A 20,618-nucleotide genomic window follows, 5' to 3' on the forward strand; every position below is an offset into this window, starting at 1 on the left:
AGGCCACCTTTCAATCTCCTCCCCCTATTAGGCAACCTCACAGTAGTCTATGGTTCTCTCTGATGCTGGGAACTAGGCTACTGTAACTGAGGACATCACAGCCCACATCTAAACCCTTGGGGGGCTTTGAACATGTGCATGACACTTTGAGACCAAGATGAAGAGGTGATAAAATCCCAAGACGTCTGTGAATGTACTGTAAGTTTCTTGTTGGTCATGTGATGAAGGCCAGGAGAAGGGAACCTCTCAGTAGTACAGGACAGGACTGTCATAGTACCACATGCATTAGGCATTACAAGATATTATGAACCGGGTGGGTCAAGCCCTGAATGCTGATTGGCTGAAAGCTATGGTATATCAGACCCCATAACACAAAAAACCTATTTACGATTCTATTTACATTGGTAACCTCTTTATAAAAGCAAGAAGGAACCTCAGGGGTTTGTGGTATATGGCCAAAGTAGTGCACTACATACTGAAAAGGGTGGTGTTTGGGACACATCCATGACCACAGACCAGATAAATCAGTTTAAACAGGTTTAAGGCTTTCTATTGTAACTCACCAAAGGGCCTTCCAGGGATTCGATGTCCTTCTCCATGTTTTCGGACACGGATCTGGCCCCAAGGTCAGCGCCAGAGTCGTGGGGGCGTCCCAGAACCACTACAGAGCAGAATCCCAACCATACTACCACCACAAGATCCAGGGCTGAATTCATATTATTATCCTGGATACAGTGGCTCACGTTCTTTCAATCCACAGAACAAAAGCCCCGTAAAATATATCAAACTATGTCCTTGAGAAGTCTTTGAGAAATTCTTTGAGAGTCTTGAGAGTCTTTGAGAGTCCTTTTAGAGTTAAGCTGTGGAGTCTCTGTTGACTGTACCTGTCTGTAGATGGAGTGTCAATGTGAGTCAGTAATGGTGGCCTGGTGTCTCTCTGGGGTTTATTTATATGTGAGACAGAGAGCTGTGCAGCAGCAGAGTCTGCTAGAGACAATGATGATGGTTAGACGTTACAGAGGTTTTGGGGTTTGTGGGTTCCTCTTCTCGGTAGGTTTCCTTTAAATCAGAGATGTTCTGCTCCTAAATGGGTGACTCTTCCCCAAACCCCCCCCCCCCCACCCCCCCACCCCCCCGCGCTACCTCTGATCAGGTCATTTTTAAGGGATTTTTTGGAAGGGCCACAATGGAGGTGGGGGAGCGGGGTGAGTCAGTTTGTTGAGTGACATGAGGAAATAAAGGTTGGTATCTAGAACCTAACAAGGTGTTTCGGCTGACCTCATGGAGAAACCCTTCGAATAACCGTTTCTGGTCGCAAGTAGAACCATTTTGAGTTCCATGTAGAACCCTCTGTATAAAGGGTACTACATGGAACTTAAAGGGTTCCAAAGAACCCGAAGAAACCTTTTGGAACCCTTTTTTCTAAGAGTGTAGATACTGTTGTCGGAGGTTGGTGATTAGGAGTATGACAATCTGCCTTCTCAGCTAATGCACTTGTCTTTTCCTGCTCCCGCTGGCTACTTTGTAGAGGGAAAATGTTGGTTGTTTTGTCACCTAGCTATCTTCATATGAATGCACTGATGATGTAAGTCTCTCTGGATAAGAGCGTCTGATAAATGACTGAAATAGTTTGTTTTTTTTATGTTAAAGTTTTATTCAAAATGATAAACACTCTGACGTTATGTTACACATGTGATATAATGTAATGTACTGTATGTTATCTATGGTATAGAATGTACTGTATGTTATCTATGGTATATAATGTACTGTATGTTATCTATGGTATATAATGTACTGTATGTTATCTATGGTATAGAATGTAATGTACTGTATGTTATCTATGGTATAGAATGTAATGTACTGTATGTTATCTATGTTATATAATGTACTGTATGTTATCTATGGTATATAATGTACTGTATGTTATCTATGGTATAGAATGTAATGTACTGTATGTTATCTATGGTATAGAATGTAATGTACTGTATGTTATCTATGGTATAGAATGTACTGTATGTTATCTATGTTATATAATGTAATGTACTGTATGTTATCTATGGTATATAATGGGATGTACTGTATGTTATATATGGTATATAATGTACTGTATGTTATCTATGGTATATAATGTACTGTATGTTATCTATGGTATATAATGTAATGTACTGTATGTTATCTATGGTATATAATGTACTGTATGTTATCTATGGTATAGAATGTAATGTACTGTATGTTATCTATGGTATAGAATGTAATGTACTGTATGTTATCTATGGTATAGAATGTACTGTATGTTATCTATGTTATATAATGTAATGTACTGTATGTTATCTATGGTATATAATGGGATGTACTGTATGTTATATATGGTATATAATGTACTGTATGTTATCTATGGTATATAATGTACTGTATGTTATCTATGGTATATAATGTAATGTACTGTATGTTATCTATGGTATAGAATGTACTGTATGTTATCTATGGTATATAATGTAATGTACTGTATGTTATCTATGGTATATAATGCAATGTACTGTATGTTATCTATGTTATAGAATGTAATGTACTGTATGTTATCTATGTTATATAATGTAATGTACTGTACTGTATGTTATCTATGGTATATAATGTACTGTATGTTATCTATGGTATATAATGTAATGTACTGTATGTTATCTATGGTATAGAATGTACTGTATGTTATCTATGGTATATAATGTAATGTACTGTATGTTATCTATGGTATATAATGTACTGTACTGTATGTTATCTATGGTATATGATGTAATGTACTGTATGTTATCTATGTTATAGAATGTAATGTAATGTACTGTATGTTATCTATGTTATAGAATGTAATGTACTGTATGTTATCTATGGTATATAATGTACTGTACTGTATGTTATCTATGTTATAGAATGTAATGTACTGTACTGTATGTTATCTATGGTATAGAATGTACTGTATGTTATCCTGTACATACATTGGTGGAAAAAGTGCCCAATTGTCATACTTTAGTAAAAGTATAGATACCTTAATAGAAAGTTACTCAAGTTGAAGTGAAAGTTACACCGTAAAATATCACTTGAGTAAAAGTCCAGAAGTATTTGGTTCTAAATATACTTAAACATCAAAGGAAATGTAATTGATAAAATATAGTAAAATTATAAATCATTTCAAATTCCTTACATTAAGCAAAGCAGACGGCACCATTTTCTTGTTTTTAAAATGTACAGATAGCCAGGGGCCACTTCAACACTTAGACATAATGTACAGATAGCCAGGGGCCACTCCAACACTTAGACATAATGTACAGATAGCCAGGGGCCACTCCAACACTTAGACATAATGTACATATAGCCAGGGGCCACTCCAACACTTAGACATAATGTACAGATAGCCAGGGGCCACTCCAACACTTAGACATAATGTACAGATAGCCAGGGGCCACTCCAACACTTAGACATAATGTACATATAGCCAGGGGCCACTCCAACACTTAGACATAATGTACATATAGCCAGGGGCCACTCCAACACTTAGACATAATGTACAGATAGCCAGGGGCCACTCCAACACTCAGACATCATTTATAAACTATTAATATGTGTTTAGTGAGGTCCACCAGATCAGAGGCAGTAGGGATGACCAGGGATGCTCTCTTGATAAGTACGTGAATTGGACCATTTTCCTGTCCCGCTAAGCATTCAAAATGATATGACGAAAATGTATAGAGTAAAAAGTACATTATTTTCTTTAGGAACGTAGTGAATTAAAGGTAAACGCTATCAAAAATATAAATAGTCAAGTAAAGAACAGATCAAAACAACTTTTTTTAAAACATTTTTTTACCTAAAATGACCCAAATCTAACTGCCTGTAGCTCAGGACTTAAAGCAAGGATATGCATATTCTTCATACCGTTTGAAAGAAAAAACGTTGAAGTTTGTGAAAATGTGAAAGGAATGTAGGAGAATACAACACATTACATCTGGTAAAATATAATACGAAGAGTTGTTTTGTTGTACCATCATCTTTGAATTGCAATAGAAAGGCCATAATGTATTATTCCGGCCCAGTCACAATTTAGAATTTGGCAGCACTATATTTGCAAAGTTTTAGACTGATCCAATGAACCATTGCTGAGTTGGTGCGATATATAGGAGGTAACCTGGGCTGAGTTGGTGTGATATATAGGAGGTAACCTGGGCTGAGTTGGTGTGATATATAGGAGGTGACCTGGGCTGAGTTGGTGTGATATATAGGAGGTGACCTGGGCTGATGTCACGCCCTGGTCAAAGTATTTTGTGTTTTTCTTCATGTATTGGGTCAGGCCAGGGTGTGGCATCAGGTTTTTGTATTGTGGTGTGTATGTATTGGGATTGTAGCTGGTGGGGTTATCTAGCAAAGTCTATGGCTGTCTGGAGTGGTTCTCAATCAGAGGCAGGTGTTTATCGTTGTCTCTGATTGGGAACCATATTTAGGCAGCCACATTCTTTGAGTTTGTCGTGGGTGATTGTCCTGAGTGTCTTGAGGTCCTTGTTTGATGTTAGTTGACACAAGTATAGGCTGTTTTTTTTGTTTCGTTTAAGGTTTTGTAGTGTTCGTGTTTAGTCGTGTTTACGTTTGTTTAAATAAACATGGATCGCAATCGACACGCTGCAGTTTGGTCTGACTCTCCTTCACTATATGAAAACCGTTACAGAATTTACCACCACCAACGGACCAAGCAGCGTGTTAACAGGCAGGAGCCACAGGAGAGGCAGCAGGAAAAGCAGCAGCTGCAGTGGGAGAGGCTGCACCACCTGGAGAAATGGACATGGGATGAAGAACTGGACGGTAAAGGACCCTGGGCTCAGCCTGGAGAATATCGCCGCCCAAGGAAGAACTGGCGGCGGCGAAAGCTGAGAGGCGCAGATATGAGGAGGCAGCACGGCGTAGCGGATGGAAGCCTGAGAATCAGCCCCAAAAATGTTATTGGGGGGGGGCTCAGGGAGAGTGTGGCAGAGTCAGGAGTCAGACCTGAGCCAACTCTCCCTGTTTATCGTGAGGAGCCAAGGAGGAGACCAGAGCCGGTGTTGGAGGTGAGCGAAACAGAGACTGTGAAGGAGTTAATGGGGAAGTTGGAGGAGAGAGAAATGAGGGAGTTGCTGTGTTGGTGCTTTTTGCATGGAATTCACCCGACGGAACGTGTCGGGGATTTGATGGCACCTGGGTTAGCGCTCCATACTCGTCCTGAGGTGCGTGTTAGTCGGCTGGTGAAGTCGGTGCCAGCCTCACGCACCAGGCCTCCTGTGCACATCCCTAGCCTTGCACGTCCTGTGCCAACACTGCTCTCAAGATCTCCAGTACGCCTTCACGGTCTAGCCCATCCTGTGCCACCTCCACACTCCAGTCCTCCGGAAGCAGCTCCCCGCACCAGGCTTCCTGTGCGTGTCCTCGATCCAGTACCACCAGTTCCAGCACCACGCACCAGGCCTTCAGTGCGCCTCGCCTGTTTAGCGCAGCCAGAGCCTTTCTCCTCTACAGCGCTGCCGGAGCCTCCCGCCTGTTTAGCGCAGCCAGAGCTTTTCTCTTCTCCTGCGCTGCCGGAGTCTCCCGCCTGTTTAGCGCAGCCAGAGCCTCTCTCCTCTCCTGCGCTGCCGGAGTCTCCCGCCTGCATGGAGCAGCCAGAGCTGCCAGCCTGCATGGAGAAGCCAGAGCTGCCAGCCTGCATGGAGCAGCCAGAGCTGTCAGTCTGCATAAAGCAGCCAGAGATGTCAGTCTGCATGGAGCAGCCAGAGCTGTCAGTCTGCATGGAGCAGCCAGAGCTGTCAGTCTGCATGGAGCAGCCAGAGCTGTCAGCCTGCATGGAGCAGTCAGAGCTGTCAGTCTGCATGAAGCAGCCAGAGCTGTCAGTCTGCATGAAGCAGCCAGAGATGTCAGTCTGCATGAAGCAGCCAGAGCTGTCAGTCTGCATGAAGCATCCAGAGCTGTCAGTCTGCATGGAGCAGCCAGAGCTGTCAGTCTGCATGGAGCAGCCAGAGCTGTCAGTCTGCATGAAGCAGCCCGAGCTGCCAGTCTGCAATGAGCTGCCAGTCTGCACGGAGCTGCCAGTCTGCACGGAGCTGCCAGTCTGTAAGGAGCTGTCAGTCTGTAAGGAGCTGCCAGTCTGCAAGGAGCTGCCATTCTGCACGGAGCCGCCAGAGCTGCCAGTCTGTAAGAAGCTGCCAGTGCTGTCAGCCTACATGGAGCAGCCAGAGCCGCCAGTCAGCATGGAGCAGCCAGAGCCGCCAGACAGTATGGAGCAGCCAGATCTTTCAGTCTGCCAGGATCTGCCAGTCAGCCAGACTCTTCCAGATCTGCCAGTCAGCCAGACTCTTCCATATCTGCCAGTCAGCCAGACTCTTCCATATCTGCCAGTCAGCCAGACTCTTCCAGATCCGCCAGACTCTTCCAGACTCTTCCAGATCCGCCAGAATCTTCCAGATCCGCCAGTCAGCCAGACTCTTCCAGATCCGCCAGTCAGCCAGACTCTTCCAGATCCGCCAGTCAGCCAGACTCTTCCAGATCCGCCAGACTCTTCCAGATCCGCCAGTCAGCCAGACTCTTCCAGATCCGCCAGTCAGCCAGACTCTTCCAGATCCGCCAGTCAGCCAGACTCTTCCAGATCCGCCAGTCAGCCAGACTCTTCCAGATCCGCCAGTCAGCCAGACTCTTCCAGATCCGCCAGTCAGCCAGACTCTTCCAGATCCGCCAGTCAGCCAGACTCTTCCAGATCTGCCAGTCAACCAGACTCTTCCAGATCTGCCAGTCAACCAGACTCTTCCAGATCCGCCAGTCAACCAGACTTTTCCAGATCGGCCAGGATCTGCCAGTCGGCCCGGATCTGCCAGTCGGCCAGGATCTGCCAGATCTGCCAGTCAGCCAGGATCTGCCAGCCAGCCAGGATCTGCTAAAACCACCAGCCAGCCAGGATCTGGTAGATCTACCTACCTGCCTGTGCTGTCTCTCACTCCTGAGCTGTCTCTCACTCCTGAGCTGTCTCTCACTCCCGAGCTTTCTCTCACTCCCGAGCTTTCTCTCACTCCCGAGCTTTCTCTCACTCCCGAGCTTTCTCTCACTCCCGAGCTTTCTCTCACTCCCGAGCTTTCCCTCACTCCCGAGCTTTCCCTCACTCCCGAGCTTCCCCTCACTCCCGAGCTTCCCCTCACTCCCAAGCTGTGCTTCAGTCCCGATCTGCTCCTCAGTCCAGTGGGTTTCTGGGTGAGGACTACTAGGCCATGGTCGGCGGCGAGGGTGGACTATCCAGGGACGCGAGGAGAGGGGACTAAGACATTGACTGAGTGGGTTCCACGTCCCGCGCCGGAGCCGCCACCATGGACAGACGCCCAACCGGACCCTCCCTATTGTTTTGAGGTGCGTTCGGGAGTCCGCACCTTAGGGCGGGGGTTCTGTCACGCCCTGGTCTAAGTATTTTGTGTTTTTCTTCATGTATTGGGTCAGGCCAGGGTGTGGCATCAGGTTTTTGTATTGTGGTGTGTATGTATTGGGATTGTAGCTAGTGGGGTTATCTAGCAAAGTCTATGGCTGTCTGGAGTGGTTCTCAATCAGAGGCAGGTGTTTATCGTTGTCTCTGATTGGGAACCATATTTAGGCAGCCATATTCTTTGAGTTTGTCGTGGGTGATTGTCCTGAGTGTCTTGATGTCCTTGTTTGATGTTAGTTGACACAAGTATAGGCTGTTTTCGGTTTTTGTTTCGTTTAAGGTTTTGTAGTGTTCGTGTTTAGTCGTGTTTACGTTTGTTTAAATAAACATGGATCGCAATCGGCACGCTGCAGTTTGGTCCGACTCTCCTTCACTATATGAAAACCGTTACAGCTGAGTTGGTGTGATGTATAGGAGGTGACCTGGGCTGAGTTGGTGTGATATATAGGAGGTGACCTGGGCTGAGTTGGTGTGATATATAGGAGTAAACCTGGGCTGAGTTGGTGTGATATATAGGAGGTGACCTGGGCTGAGTTGGTGTGATATATAGGAGGTAACCTGGGCTGAGTTGGTGTGATATATAGGAGTAAACCTGGAATGAGTTGGTGTGATATATAGGAGGTGACCTGGGTTGAGTTGGTGTGATATATAGGTGACCTGGGCTGAGTTGGTGTGATATATAGAAGGTGACCTGGGCTGAGTCCGTGTGATATATAGGAGTAAACCTGGGCTGAGTCCGTGTGATATATAGGAGGTGACCTGGGCTGAGTTGGTGTGATATATAGGAGGTGACCTGGGCTGAGTTGGTGTGATATATAGGAGGTAACCTGGGCTGTGTTGGTGTGATATATAGGAGGTGACCTGGGCTGAGTCCGTGTGATATATAGGAGTAAACCTGGGCTGAGTCCGTGTGATATATAGGAGGTGACCTGGGCTGAGTTGGTGTGATATATAGGAGGTGACCTGGGCTGAGTTGGTGTGATATATATAGGAGGTGACCTGGGCTGAGTTGGTGTGATATATAGGAGGTGACCTGGGCTGAGTTGGTGTGATATATATAGGAGGTGACCTGGGCTGAGTTGGTGTGATATATAGGAGGTGACCTGGGCTGAGTTGGTGTGATATATATGAGTAAACCTGGGCTGAGTTGGTGTGATATATAGGAGGTGACCTGGGCTGAGTCGGTGTGATATATAGGAGGTGACCTGGGCTGAGTTGCTGTGATATATAGGAGGTAACCTGGGCTGAGTTGCTGTGATATATAGGAGGTAACCTGGGCTGAGTTGCTGTGATATATAGGAGGTAACCTGGGCTGAGTCGGTGTGATATATAGGAGGTAACCTGGGCTGAGTCGGTGTGATATATAGGAGGTAACCTGGGCTGAGTTGGTGTGATATATAGGAGGTGACCTGGGCTGAGTCGGTGTGATATATAGGAGGTAACCTGGGCTGAGTTGCTGTGATATATAGGAGGTAACCTGGGCTGAGTTGGTGTGATATATAGGAGGTGACCTGGGCTGAGTCGGTGTGATAAAGAGGAGGTGACCTGGGCTGAGTTGGTGTGATATATAGGAGGTGTGCTGGGCTGAGTTGGTGTGATATATAGGAGGTGACCTGGGCTGAGTTGGTGTGACATATAGGAGGTGACCTGGGCTGTGTCGGTGTCATATATAGGAGGTGACCTGGGCTGAGTCGGTGTGATATATAGGAGGTGACCTGGGCTGAGTTGGTGTGATATATATAGGAGGTGACCTGGGCTGAGTTGGTGTGATATATATATAGGAGGTGACCTGGGCTGAGTTGGTGTGATATATAGGAGGTGACCTGGGCTGAGTTGGTGTGATATATAGGAGGTGACCTGGGCTGAGTCGGTGTGATATATAGGAGTACACCTGGGCTGAGTCGGTGTGATATATAGGAGGTAACCTGGGCTGAGTTGGTGTGATATATAGGAGGTGACCTGGGCTGAGTCGGTGTGATATATAGGAGGTGACCTGGGCTGAGTCGGTGTGATATATAGGAGGTGACCTGGGCTGAGTCGGTGTGATATATAGGAGGTGACCTGGGCTGAGTCGGTGTGATATATAGGAGGTGACCTGGGCTGAGTCGGTGTGATATATAGGAGGTGACCTGGGCTGAGTCGGTGTGATATATAGGAGGTGACCTGGGCTGAGTTGGTGTGATATATAGGAGGTGACCTGGGCTGAGTTGGTGTGATATATAGGAGGTGACCTGGGCTGAGTTGGTGTGATATATAGGAGGTGACCTGGGCTGAGTTGGTGCGATATATAGGAGGTAACCTGGGCTGAGTTGGTGTGATATATAGGAGGTAACCTGGGCTGAGTCGGTGTGATATATAGGAGATGACCTGGGCTGAGTTGGTGTGATATATAGAAGGTAACCTGGGCTGAGTCGGTGTGATATATAGGAGGTAACCTGGGCTGAGTTGCTGTGATATATAGGAGGTAACCTGGGCTGAGTTGCTGTGATATATAGGAGGTAACCTGGGCTGAGTCGGTGTGATATATAGGAGGTGACCTGGGCTGAGTCGGTGTGATATATAGGAGGTAACCTGGGCTGAGTTGCTGTGATATATAGGAGGTAACCTGGGCTGAGTTGGAGTGATATATAGGAGGTGACCTGGGCTGAGTTGGTGTGATATATAGGAGGTGACCTGGGCTGAGTCGGTGTGATAAAGAGGAGGTGACCTGGGCTGAGTCGGTGTGATATATAGGAGGTGACCTGGGCTGAGTTGGTGTGACATATAGGAGGTGACCTGGGCTGTGTCGGTGTCATATATAGGAGGTGACCTGGGCTGAGTCGGTGTGATATATAGGAGGTGACCTGGGCTGAGTTGGTGTGATATATATAGGAGGTGACCTGGGCTGAGTTGGTGTGATATATATATATATATAGGAGGTGACCTGGGCTGAGTTGGTGTGATATATAGGAGGTGACCTGGGCTGAGTTGGTGTGATATATAGGAGGTGACCTGGGCTGAGTTGGTGTGATATATAGGAGGTGACCTGGGCTGAGTTGGTGTGATATATAGGAGGTGACCTGGGCTGAGTCGGTGTGATATATAGGAGTACACCTGGGCTGAGTCGGTGTGATATATAGGAGGTAACCTGGGCTGAGTTGGTGTGATATATAGGAGGTGACCTGGGCTGAGTCGGTGTGATATATAGGAGGTGACCTGGGCTGAGTTGGTGTGATATATAGGAGGTGACCTGGGCTGAGTCGGTGTGATATATAGGAGGTGACCTGGGCTGAGTTGGTGTGATATATAGGAGGTGTGCTGGGCTGAGTTGGTGTGATATATAGGAGGTGACCTGGGCTGAGTTGGTGTGATATATAGGAGGTGACCTGGGCTGTGTCGGTGTCATATATAGGAGGTGACCTGGGCTGAGTCGGTGTGATATATAGGAGGTGACCTGGGCTGAGTTGGTGTGATATATATATATAGGAGGTGACCTGGGCTGAGTTGGTGTGATATATAGGAGGTGACCTGGGCTGAGTTGGTGTGATATATAGGAGGTGACCTGGGCTGAGTCGGTGTGATATATAGGAGATGACCTGGGCTGAGTTGGTGTGATATATAGAAGGTAACCTGGGCTGAGTCGGTGTGATATATAGGAGGTAACCTGGGCTGAGTTGCTGTGATATATAGGAGGTAACCTGGGCTGAGTTGCTGTGATATATAGGAGGTAACCTGGGCTGAGTCGGTGTGATATATAGGAGGTAACCTGGGCTGAGTCGGTGTGATATATAGGAGGTAACCTGGGCTGAGTTGGTGTGATATATAGGAGGTGACCTGGGCTGAGTCGGTGTGATATATAGGAGGTAACCTGGGCTGAGTTGCTGTGATATATAGGAGGTAACCTGGGCTGAGTTGGAGTGATATATAGGAGGTGACCTGGGCTGAGTTGGTGTGATATATAGGAGGTGACCTGGGCTGAGTCGGTGTAATAAAGAGGAGGTGACCTGGGCTGAGTTGGTGTGATATATAGGAGGTGTGCTGGGCTGAGTTGGTGTGATATATAGGAGGTGACCTGGGCTGAGTTGGTGTGACATATAGGAGGTGACCTGGGCTGTGTCGGTGTCATATATATATAGGAGGTGACCTGGGCTGAGTCGGTGTGATATATAGGAGGTGACCTGGGCTGAGTTGGTGTGATATATATATAGGAGGTGACCTGGGCTGAGTTGGTGTGATATATATATATATAGGAGGTGACCTGGGCTGAGTTGGTGTGATATATAGGAGGTGACCTGGGCTGAGTTGGTGTGATATATAGGAGGTGACCTGGGCTGAGTTGGTGTGATATATAGGAGGTGACCTGGGCTGAGTCGGTGTGATATATAGGAGGTGACCTGGGCTGAGTTGGTGTGATATATAGGAGGTGACCTGGGCTGAGTCGGTGTGATATATAGGAGGTGACCTGGGCTGAGTCGGTGTGATATATAGGAGGTGACCTGGGCTGAGTTGGTGTGATATATAGGAGGTGACCTGGGCTGAGTCGGTGTGATATATAGGAGGTGACCTGGGCTGAGTCGGTGTGATATATAGGAGGTGACCTGGGCTGAGTTGGTGTGATATATAGGAGGTGACCTGGGCTGAGTTGGTGTGATATATAGGAGGTGACCTGGGCTGAGTTGGTGTGATATATAGGAGGTGACCTGGGCTGAGTCGGTGTGATATATAGGAGATGACCTGGGCTGAGTTGGTGTGATATATAGAAGGTAACCTGGGCTGAGTCGGTGTGATATATAGGAGGTAACCTGGGCTGAGTCGGTGTGATATATAGGAGGTAACCTGGGCTGAGTCGGTGTGATATATAGGAGGTGACCTGGGCTGAGTCGGTGTGATAAAGAGGAGGTGACCTGGGCTGAGTTGGTGTGATATATAGGAGGTGTGCTGGGCTGAGTTGGTGTGATATATAGGAGGTGACCTGGGCTGAGTTGGTGTGACATATAGGAGGTGACCTGGGCTGTGTCGGTGTCATATATAGGATGTGACCTGGGCTGAGTCGGTGTGATATATAGGAGGTGACCTGGGCTGAGTTGGTGTGATATATATAGGAGGTGACCTGGGCTGAGTTGGTGTGATATATATATATAGGAGGTGACCTGGGCTGAGTTGGTGTGATATATAGGAGGTGACCTGGGCTGAGTTGGTGTGATATATAGGAGGTGACCTGGGCTGAGTTGGTGTGATATATAGGAGGTGACCTGGGCTGAGTTGGTGTGATATATAGGAGGTGACCTGGGCTGAGTCGGTGTGATATATAGGAGTACACCTGGGCTGAGTCGGTGTGATATATAGGAGGTAACCTGGGCTGAGTTGGTGTGATATATAGGAGGTGACCTGGGCTGAGTCGGTGTGATATATAGGAGGTGACCTGGGCTGAGTCGGTGTGATATATAGGAGGTGACCTGGGCTGAGTCGGTGTGATATATAGGAGGTGACCTGGGCTGAGTTGGTGTGATATATAGGAGGTGACCTGGGCTGAGTTGGTGTGATATATAGAAGGTAACCTGGGCTGAGTCGGTGTGATATATAGGAGGTAACCTGGGCTGAGTCGGTGTGATATATAGGAGGTAACCTGGGCTGAGTCGGTGTGATATATAGGAGGTAACCTGGGCTGAGTCGGTGTGATATATAGGAGGTAACCTGGGCTGAGTCGGTGTGATATATAGGAGGTAACCTGGGCTGAGTCGGTGTGATATATAGGAGGTAACCTGGGCTGAGTCGGTGTGATATATAGGAGAGTTCCTGTCACCAAATCTGCTTCCCAAATGGCAACCTATTCCCTACATAGTGCACTACGCTATGGGCCCTGGCCAAAAGTAGTGAACTATATAGGGAATATGGTGTGATTTGGGACACACTGACAGTCTGAGTTTTCACACTGTAAGCATTACTCGGAATTGAAGGTGTCTTGCAGCAATGTTATCTCCAAACCACAGTTTATTGTCTACCAAGGTAAAAGTTTCTCTGCCCAATGTGGCTGCTACTCTTTCTGAATTCCCCACAGGAAGTAAGGTGTTGTGTGTCACTCAGCTATTTCTACCAAAATGGAAATATATCTTTTAACTTTATCTAATCGTATCTATGTGTTATGTAATGTTATCTCATCTTTATGTCACATCATGTCATGTTATCTTATCCTCATGTTATCTCATCTTCATGTTATCTCATCTTTATGTCACATCATGTTACGTTATCTTTGTCTAATCTTCATGTTATCTCATCTTCATGTTATCTCATCTTCATGTTATCTCATCTTCATGTTATCTCATCTTCATGTTATCTCATCTTCATGTTATCTCATCTTCATGTTGTCTCATCTTCATGTTGTCTCATCTTCATGTTGTCTCATCTTCATGTTGTCTCATCTTCATGTTGTCTCATCTTCATGTTGTCTCATCTTTACCGTATCTTCTAGAATATAATGAAATATAATATATTTATCATAGAATAGTAACCAGCTGTGGTTAGTCTTATAGATAATGCTGATGATGTGGAGTAGGAACTACTAGTAACCAGCTGTGGTTAGTCTAATAGATAATGCTGATGATGTGGTGTAGGAACTACTAGTAACCAGCTGTGGTTAGTCTTATAGATAATGCTGATGATGTGGAGTAGGAACTACTAGTAACCAGCTGTGGTTAGTCTTATAGATAATGCTGATGACGTGGAGTAGGAACTACTAGTAACCAGCTGTGGTTAGTCTTATAGATAATGCTGATGATGTGGAGTAGGAACTACTAGTAACCAGCTGTGGTTAGTCTTATAGATAATGCTGATGATGTGGTGTAGGAACTACTAGTAACCAGCTGTGGTTAGTCTTATAGATAATGCTGATGACGTGGAGTAGGAACTACTAGTAACCAGCTGTGGTTAGTCTTATAGATAATGCTGATGATGTGGAGTAGGAACTACTAGTAACCAGCTGTGGTTAGTCTTATAGATAATGCTGATGATGTGGAGTAGGAACTACTAGTAACCAGCTGTAGTTAGTCTTATAGATAATGCTGATGATGTGGTGTAGGAACTACTAGTAACCAGCTGTGGTTAGTCTTATAGATAATGCTGATGATGTGGAGTAGGAACTACTAGTAACCAGCTGTGGTTAGTCTTATAGATAATGCTGATGATGTGGAGTGGGAACTACTAGTAACCAGTTGTGGTTAGTCTTATAGATAATGCTGATGATGTGGAATAGGAACTACTAGTAACCAGCTGTGGTTAGTCTTATAGATAATGCTGATGATGTGGTGTAGGAACTACTAGTAACCAGATGTGGTTAGTCTTATAGATAATGCTGATGAGGTGGAGTAGGAACTACTAGTAACCAGCTGTGGTTAGTCTTATAGATAATGCTGATGATGTGGTGTAGGAACTACTAGTAACCAGCTGTGGTTAGTCTTATAGATAATGCTGATGATGTGGTGTAGGAACTACTAGTAACCAGCTGTGGTTAGTCTTATAGATAATGCTGATGATGTGGTGTAGGAACTACTAGTAACCAGCTGTGGTTCCAACCATGATGCACAGAAAGACACTCAGCTTTTCTCTCTTTTCTCCCCGCTCACTATTCCGCTCAGTACACACACTGCTTTCACTGAAAGGCTGCACCCAAATCCTTATATGGATCACTACCCTAAGGGCCCTGGTCTAAAGTAGTGCACTACCCCGATGGGCCTTGGTCTAAAGTAGTGCCCTACCCAGATGGGTCCTGGTCTAAAGTAGTGCACTACCCCTATGGGCCCTTTTCTAGAGTGGTGCACTACCCCATGGTCCCTGGTCTAAAGTATTGCACTACCCCTATGGGCCCCGGTCTAAAGTAGTGCACTACCCCTATGGGTCCCGGTCTAAAGTAGTGCACTAAATAGGGAATAGGGTGCCATTTGGAACATATCCACTTGTTCAACAGCCTCTCATCTCTTTAACCTCAAATAACAGCCTTAACAACGTTTTCAGGACCAATGCATCTACAATACAATACAATCCTCCCTTTATTGATCTATTTGTACAGAAACTCTATATGTTGTGAGGTCACAGTGGCCTTATGGGTGACGTGTAGAGAGGAACTGCATTGAAAAATATATATTAGTCAACGTAGAGTTGGTGTGATTTACAGGAGAGTTGTTCTTGTAAAAATGGAAACTTTTCATCAACAATATTACATTCCAAATGGCAAACTATTCCCTACATAGTGCACTACTCTTTGGGCCCTGGTCAAAAGTAGTGAACTATATATGGTGTGATTTTGGATACATGCAGAGTCTGAGTTTCCACATTCTGAGTTTCCACACACTGTAAGCATTACTAGAAATTGAAGGTGTCTAGCAGCAAAGTTATTTCCAAACCACAGTGAATTGTCTACCAAGGTAAAAGTGTCTCTGTGGCTGCTACACTTCGCGAATTCCCCACAGGAAGTATTAAGCTGTGTAGCACTCAGCTATTTCTACCAAAATGAAACTATATCTCTTATCTTATCTAATCTAATCTATCCTTTATGTCATGTCATCTATCCTTTATGTCATCTTATCTTTATGTCATGTCATCTTATCTTTATGTCATGTCATCTTATCTTTATGTCATGTCATCTATCCTTTATGTCATGTCATCTTATCTTATCTTTATCTAATCTAATCTATCCTTTATGTCATGTCATTTTATCCTTATCTAATCTAATCTATCCTTTATGTCATGTCATTTTATCTTATCTTTATCTAATCTAATCTATCCTTTATGTCATGTCATCTTATCTTTATGTCATGTCATCTTATCCTTATCTAATCTAATCTATCCTTTATGTCATGTCATCTTATCCTTATCTAATCTAATCTATCCTTTATGTCATCTTATCTTTATGACATGTTATTTAATCTTACCTTAATCTTATTTTATTGTTATCTTATCTTCACCTTTATATTTTGCTATCTTAATTTATGTTATCTTATCTTAATTTATGTTATCTTATCTTAATTTATGTTATCTTAATTTATGTTATCTTAATTTATGTTATCTTATCTTATTATTTATCTTATCTTTATGTTATCTTATCTTAATTTATGTTATCTTATCTTAATTGATGTTATCTTTTATGTTATCTTATCTTTATATTTATCTTATCTTTATGTTGTCTTATCTTTATGTTGTCTTATCTTTATGTTGTCTTATCTTATGTTGTCTTATCTTATGTTGTCTTATCTTATGTTGTCTTATCTTATGTTGTCTTATCTTATGTTGTCTTATCTTATGTTGTCTTATCTTATGTTGTCTTATCTTTATGTTGTCTTATCTTAATTTATGTTATCTTATTGTTATCTTCATCTTTATGTTATCTTATCTTTATGTTATCTTATCTTTATGTTATCTTATCTTTATGTTATCTTATCTTTATGTTATCTTATCTTTATGTTATCTTATCTTTATGTTATCTTATCTTTATGTTATCTTTTTATGTTTTTATGTTATCTTATCTTTATGTTATCTTATCTTTATGTTGTCTTATCTATGTTGTCTTATCTATGTTGTCTTATCTATGTTGTCTTATCTTTATGTTTTCTTATCTTTATGTTATCTTATCTTTTATGGTATCTTATCTTTGTTTTCTTATCTTTATCCTATGTTATCTTATCTTTATGTTATCTTATCTTTAAGCTATGTTATCTTTATGCCGTCTTATCTTTATGCCGTCTTATCTTTATGCCGTCTTATCTTTATGTCGTCTTATCTTTATGTCGTCTTATCTTGGGATAAATGATCAATTGACAGGGAGAGATAAAAGTGATTTCTGTCCAACCGGTGGCAGGATACCAGTAGCAGGCTACAAGGGGCAGGCTACCAGTGGCAGGCTACCAGTGGCAGGATACCAGTGGCAGGCTACCAGTGGCAGGCTACCAGTGGCAGGCTACCAGTGGCAGGCTACCAGTGGCAGGGTACCAGTGGCAGGATACCAGTGGCAGGATACCAGTGGCAGGGTACCAGTGACAGGATACCAGTGGCAGGCTTCAGTGTGCATGTAGTTTGTTTATTGTCCTGTAGGTATGATATTGTCCTGTAGGTATGATATTGTCCTGTAGGTATGATATTGTCCTGTAGGTATGATATTGTCCTGTAGGTATGATATTGTCCTGTAGGTATGATATTGTCCTGTAGGTATGATATTGTCCTGTAGCTATGATATTGTCCTGTAGGTATGATATTGTCCTGTAGGTATGATATTGTCCTGTGGGTATGATATTGTCCTGTGGGTATGATATTGTCCTGTGGGTATGATATTGTCCTGTAGCTATGATATTATCCTGTAGCTATGATATTATCCTGTAGCTATGATATTATCCTGTAGGTATGATATTGTCCTGTGGGTATGATATTGTCCTGTAGGTATGATATTGTCCTGTAGCTATGATATTGTCCTGTAGCTATGATATTGTCCTGTAGCTATGATATTGTCCTGTGGGTATGATATTGTCCTGTAGCTATGATATTGTCCTGTAGGTATGATATTATCCTGTAGCTATGATATTATCCTGTAGGTATGATATTGTCCTGTAGGTATGATATTGTCCTGTCGGTATGATATTGTCCTGTAGGTATGATATTGTCCTGTAGCTATGATATTGTCCTGTAGGTATGATATTATCCTGTCAGGACAGTCCTGTAGGTATGATATTGTCCTGTAGGTATGATATTGTCCTGTCAGTACAGTTCTGTAGGTATGATATTGTCCTGTGGGTATGATATTGTCCAGTAGATTCAGGAGTTACTGAGTGAGTCAAATCAAATCAAATTCTATTGGTCACTTACACATGGTTAGCAGATGTTAATGTGAGTGTAGCGAAATGCTTGTGCTTCTAGTTCCAACCATGCAGTAATATCTAACAAGTAATCTAACAATTTCACAGCAACTACCTAATACACACAAATGTAAAGGAATTAATATGTACATATAAATATATGGATGAGCGACGGCCGAACGGCATAGACAAGATGCAGTAGATGGTATAGAGTACAGTATATACATATGAGATGAGTAATGTAGGGTATGTAAACATTATATAAAGTGGCATTGTTTAAAGTGACTAGTGATACCTTTTATTACATCCAATTTTTCCATTATTAAAGTGGCTGGAGTTGAGTCAGTATGTTGGCAGCATCCACTCAATGTTAGTGGTGGCTGTTTAACAGTCTGATGGCCTTGAGATAGAAGCTGTTTTTCAGTCTCTCGGTCCCTGCTTTGATGCACCTGTACTGACCTCGCCTTCTGGATGATAGCGGGGTGAACAGGCAGTGGCTCGGGTGGTTGTTGTCCTTGATGATCTTTATGGCCTTCCTGTGACATCGGGTGGTGTAGGTGTCTTGGAGGGCAGGTAGTTTGCCCCCGGTGATGCGTTGTGCAGACCTCACTACCCTCTGGAGAGCCTTGCGGTTGTGGTCGGAGCAGTTGCCATACCAGGCGGTGATACAGCCCGACAGGATGCTCTCGATTGTGCATCTGTAAAGTTTGAGTGTTTTTGGTGACAAGCCAAATCTCTTCAGCCTCCTGAGGTTGAAGAGGTGTTGCTGCAACTTCTTCACCACGCTCTCTGTGTGGGTAGACCATTTCAGTTTGTCCGTGATGTGTATGCCGAGGAACTTAAAACTTCCACCTTCCCCACTACTGTCCCGTCGATGTGGATAGGGGGGTGCTGCATCTGCTGTTTCCTGAAGTCCACAATCATCTCCTTTGTTTTGTTGACATTGAGTGTGAGGTTGTTTTCCCTGACACCACACTCCGAGGGCCCTCACCTCCTCCCTGTAGGCCGTCTCGTCATTGATGGTAATCAAATCAAATCAAATGTATTTATAAAGCCCTTCTTACATCAGCTGATATCTCAAAGTGCTGTATAGAAAGCCAGCCTAAAACCCCAAACAGCAAGCAATGCAGGTGTAGAAGCACGGTGGCTAGGAAAAACTCCCTAGAAAGGCCAGAACCTAGGAAGAAACCTAGAGAGGAACCAGGCTATGTGGGGTGGCCAGTCCTCTTCTGGCTATGCCGGGTGGAGATAACAGAACATGGCCAAGATTTTCAAACGTTCATAGATGACCAGCATGGTCAAATAATAATAATCGCAGTGGATGTCGAGGGTCCAACAGGTCAGCACCTCAGGAGTAAATGTCAGTTGGCTTTTCATAGCCGATCATTCAGAGTATCTCTACTGCTCCTGCTGTCTCTAGAGAGTTGAAAACAGCAGGTCTGGGACAGGTAGCACATCCGGTGAACAAGTCAGGGTTCCATAGCCGCAGTCAGAATAGTTGAAACTGGAGCTGCAGCACGGCCAGGTGGACTGGGGACAGCAAGGAGTCATCATGTCAGGTAGTCCTGAGGCATGGTCCTAGGGCTCAGGTCTTCCGAGAAAGAGAGAGAAAGAAAGAAAGAGTATACTTAAATTCACACAGGATACTGGATAAGACAGGAGAAATACTCCAGATATAACAGACTGACCCTAGCCCCCCGACACATAAACTACTGCAGCATAAATACTGGAGGCTGAGACAGGAGGGGTTGGGAGACATTGTGGCCCCATCCGACGATACCCCCGGACAGGGCCAAACAGTTAGGATATAACCCCACCCACTTTGTCAAAGCACAGCCCCCACAGCACTAATCAAGCCTACCACTGTAGTGTCGTCTGCAAACTTGATGATTGAGTTGGAGGCGTGCATGACCACGCAGTCATGGGTGAACAGGGAGTACAGGAGAGGGCTGAGAATGCACCCTTGTGGGGCCCCAGTGTTGAGAATCAGCGGGGTGGAGATGTTGTTTCCTACCTTCACCACCTGCGGGCGGCCCGTAAAAAAGTCCAGGACCCAGTTGCACAGGGTGGGGTCGTGATCCACGGTCTTGAGCTTAATGACGAGTTTGGAGGGTACTATGGTGTTAAATGCTGAGCTGTAGTCGATGAACATCATTCTTACATAGGTACTCCTCTTGTCCAGATGGGTTAGGGCAGTGTGCAGTGTGATTGCGATTGCATAGTCTGTAAACCTATTGGGGCGGTAAGCAAATTGGAGTGGGTCTAGGGTGTCAGGTAGGGTGGAGGTGATATGGTCCTTGACTAGTCTCTCAAAGCACTTCATGATGACTGAA

The 20,618-nt window shown here is 44.5% G+C and overlaps 1 protein-coding gene across 1 annotated transcript in view; it reads right to left on the reverse strand.

Moving 5' to 3' along the window:
- Nucleotides 1-907, reverse strand: part of LOC149978207 (interferon gamma 1-like) — a 2,795-nt gene extending 1,888 nt beyond the window's left edge. Inside the window, exon 1 of the mRNA XM_090201358.1 lies at nucleotides 564-907. Coding sequence (XP_090057484.1) covers nucleotides 564-716 — 153 coding nt within the window. The 5' untranslated portion in view covers nucleotides 717-907. The remainder of the gene's footprint in view (nucleotides 1-563) is intronic.
- Between the last annotated feature and the right edge of the window lie 19,711 nt (nucleotides 908-20,618).

Source organism: Oncorhynchus mykiss, chromosome 15 (genome assembly GCF_057628025.1).
Source record: "Oncorhynchus mykiss isolate SJ-2025 chromosome 15, ASM5762802v1, whole genome shotgun sequence".
Lineage (NCBI taxonomy): Eukaryota > Metazoa > Chordata > Actinopteri > Salmoniformes > Salmonidae > Oncorhynchus > Oncorhynchus mykiss.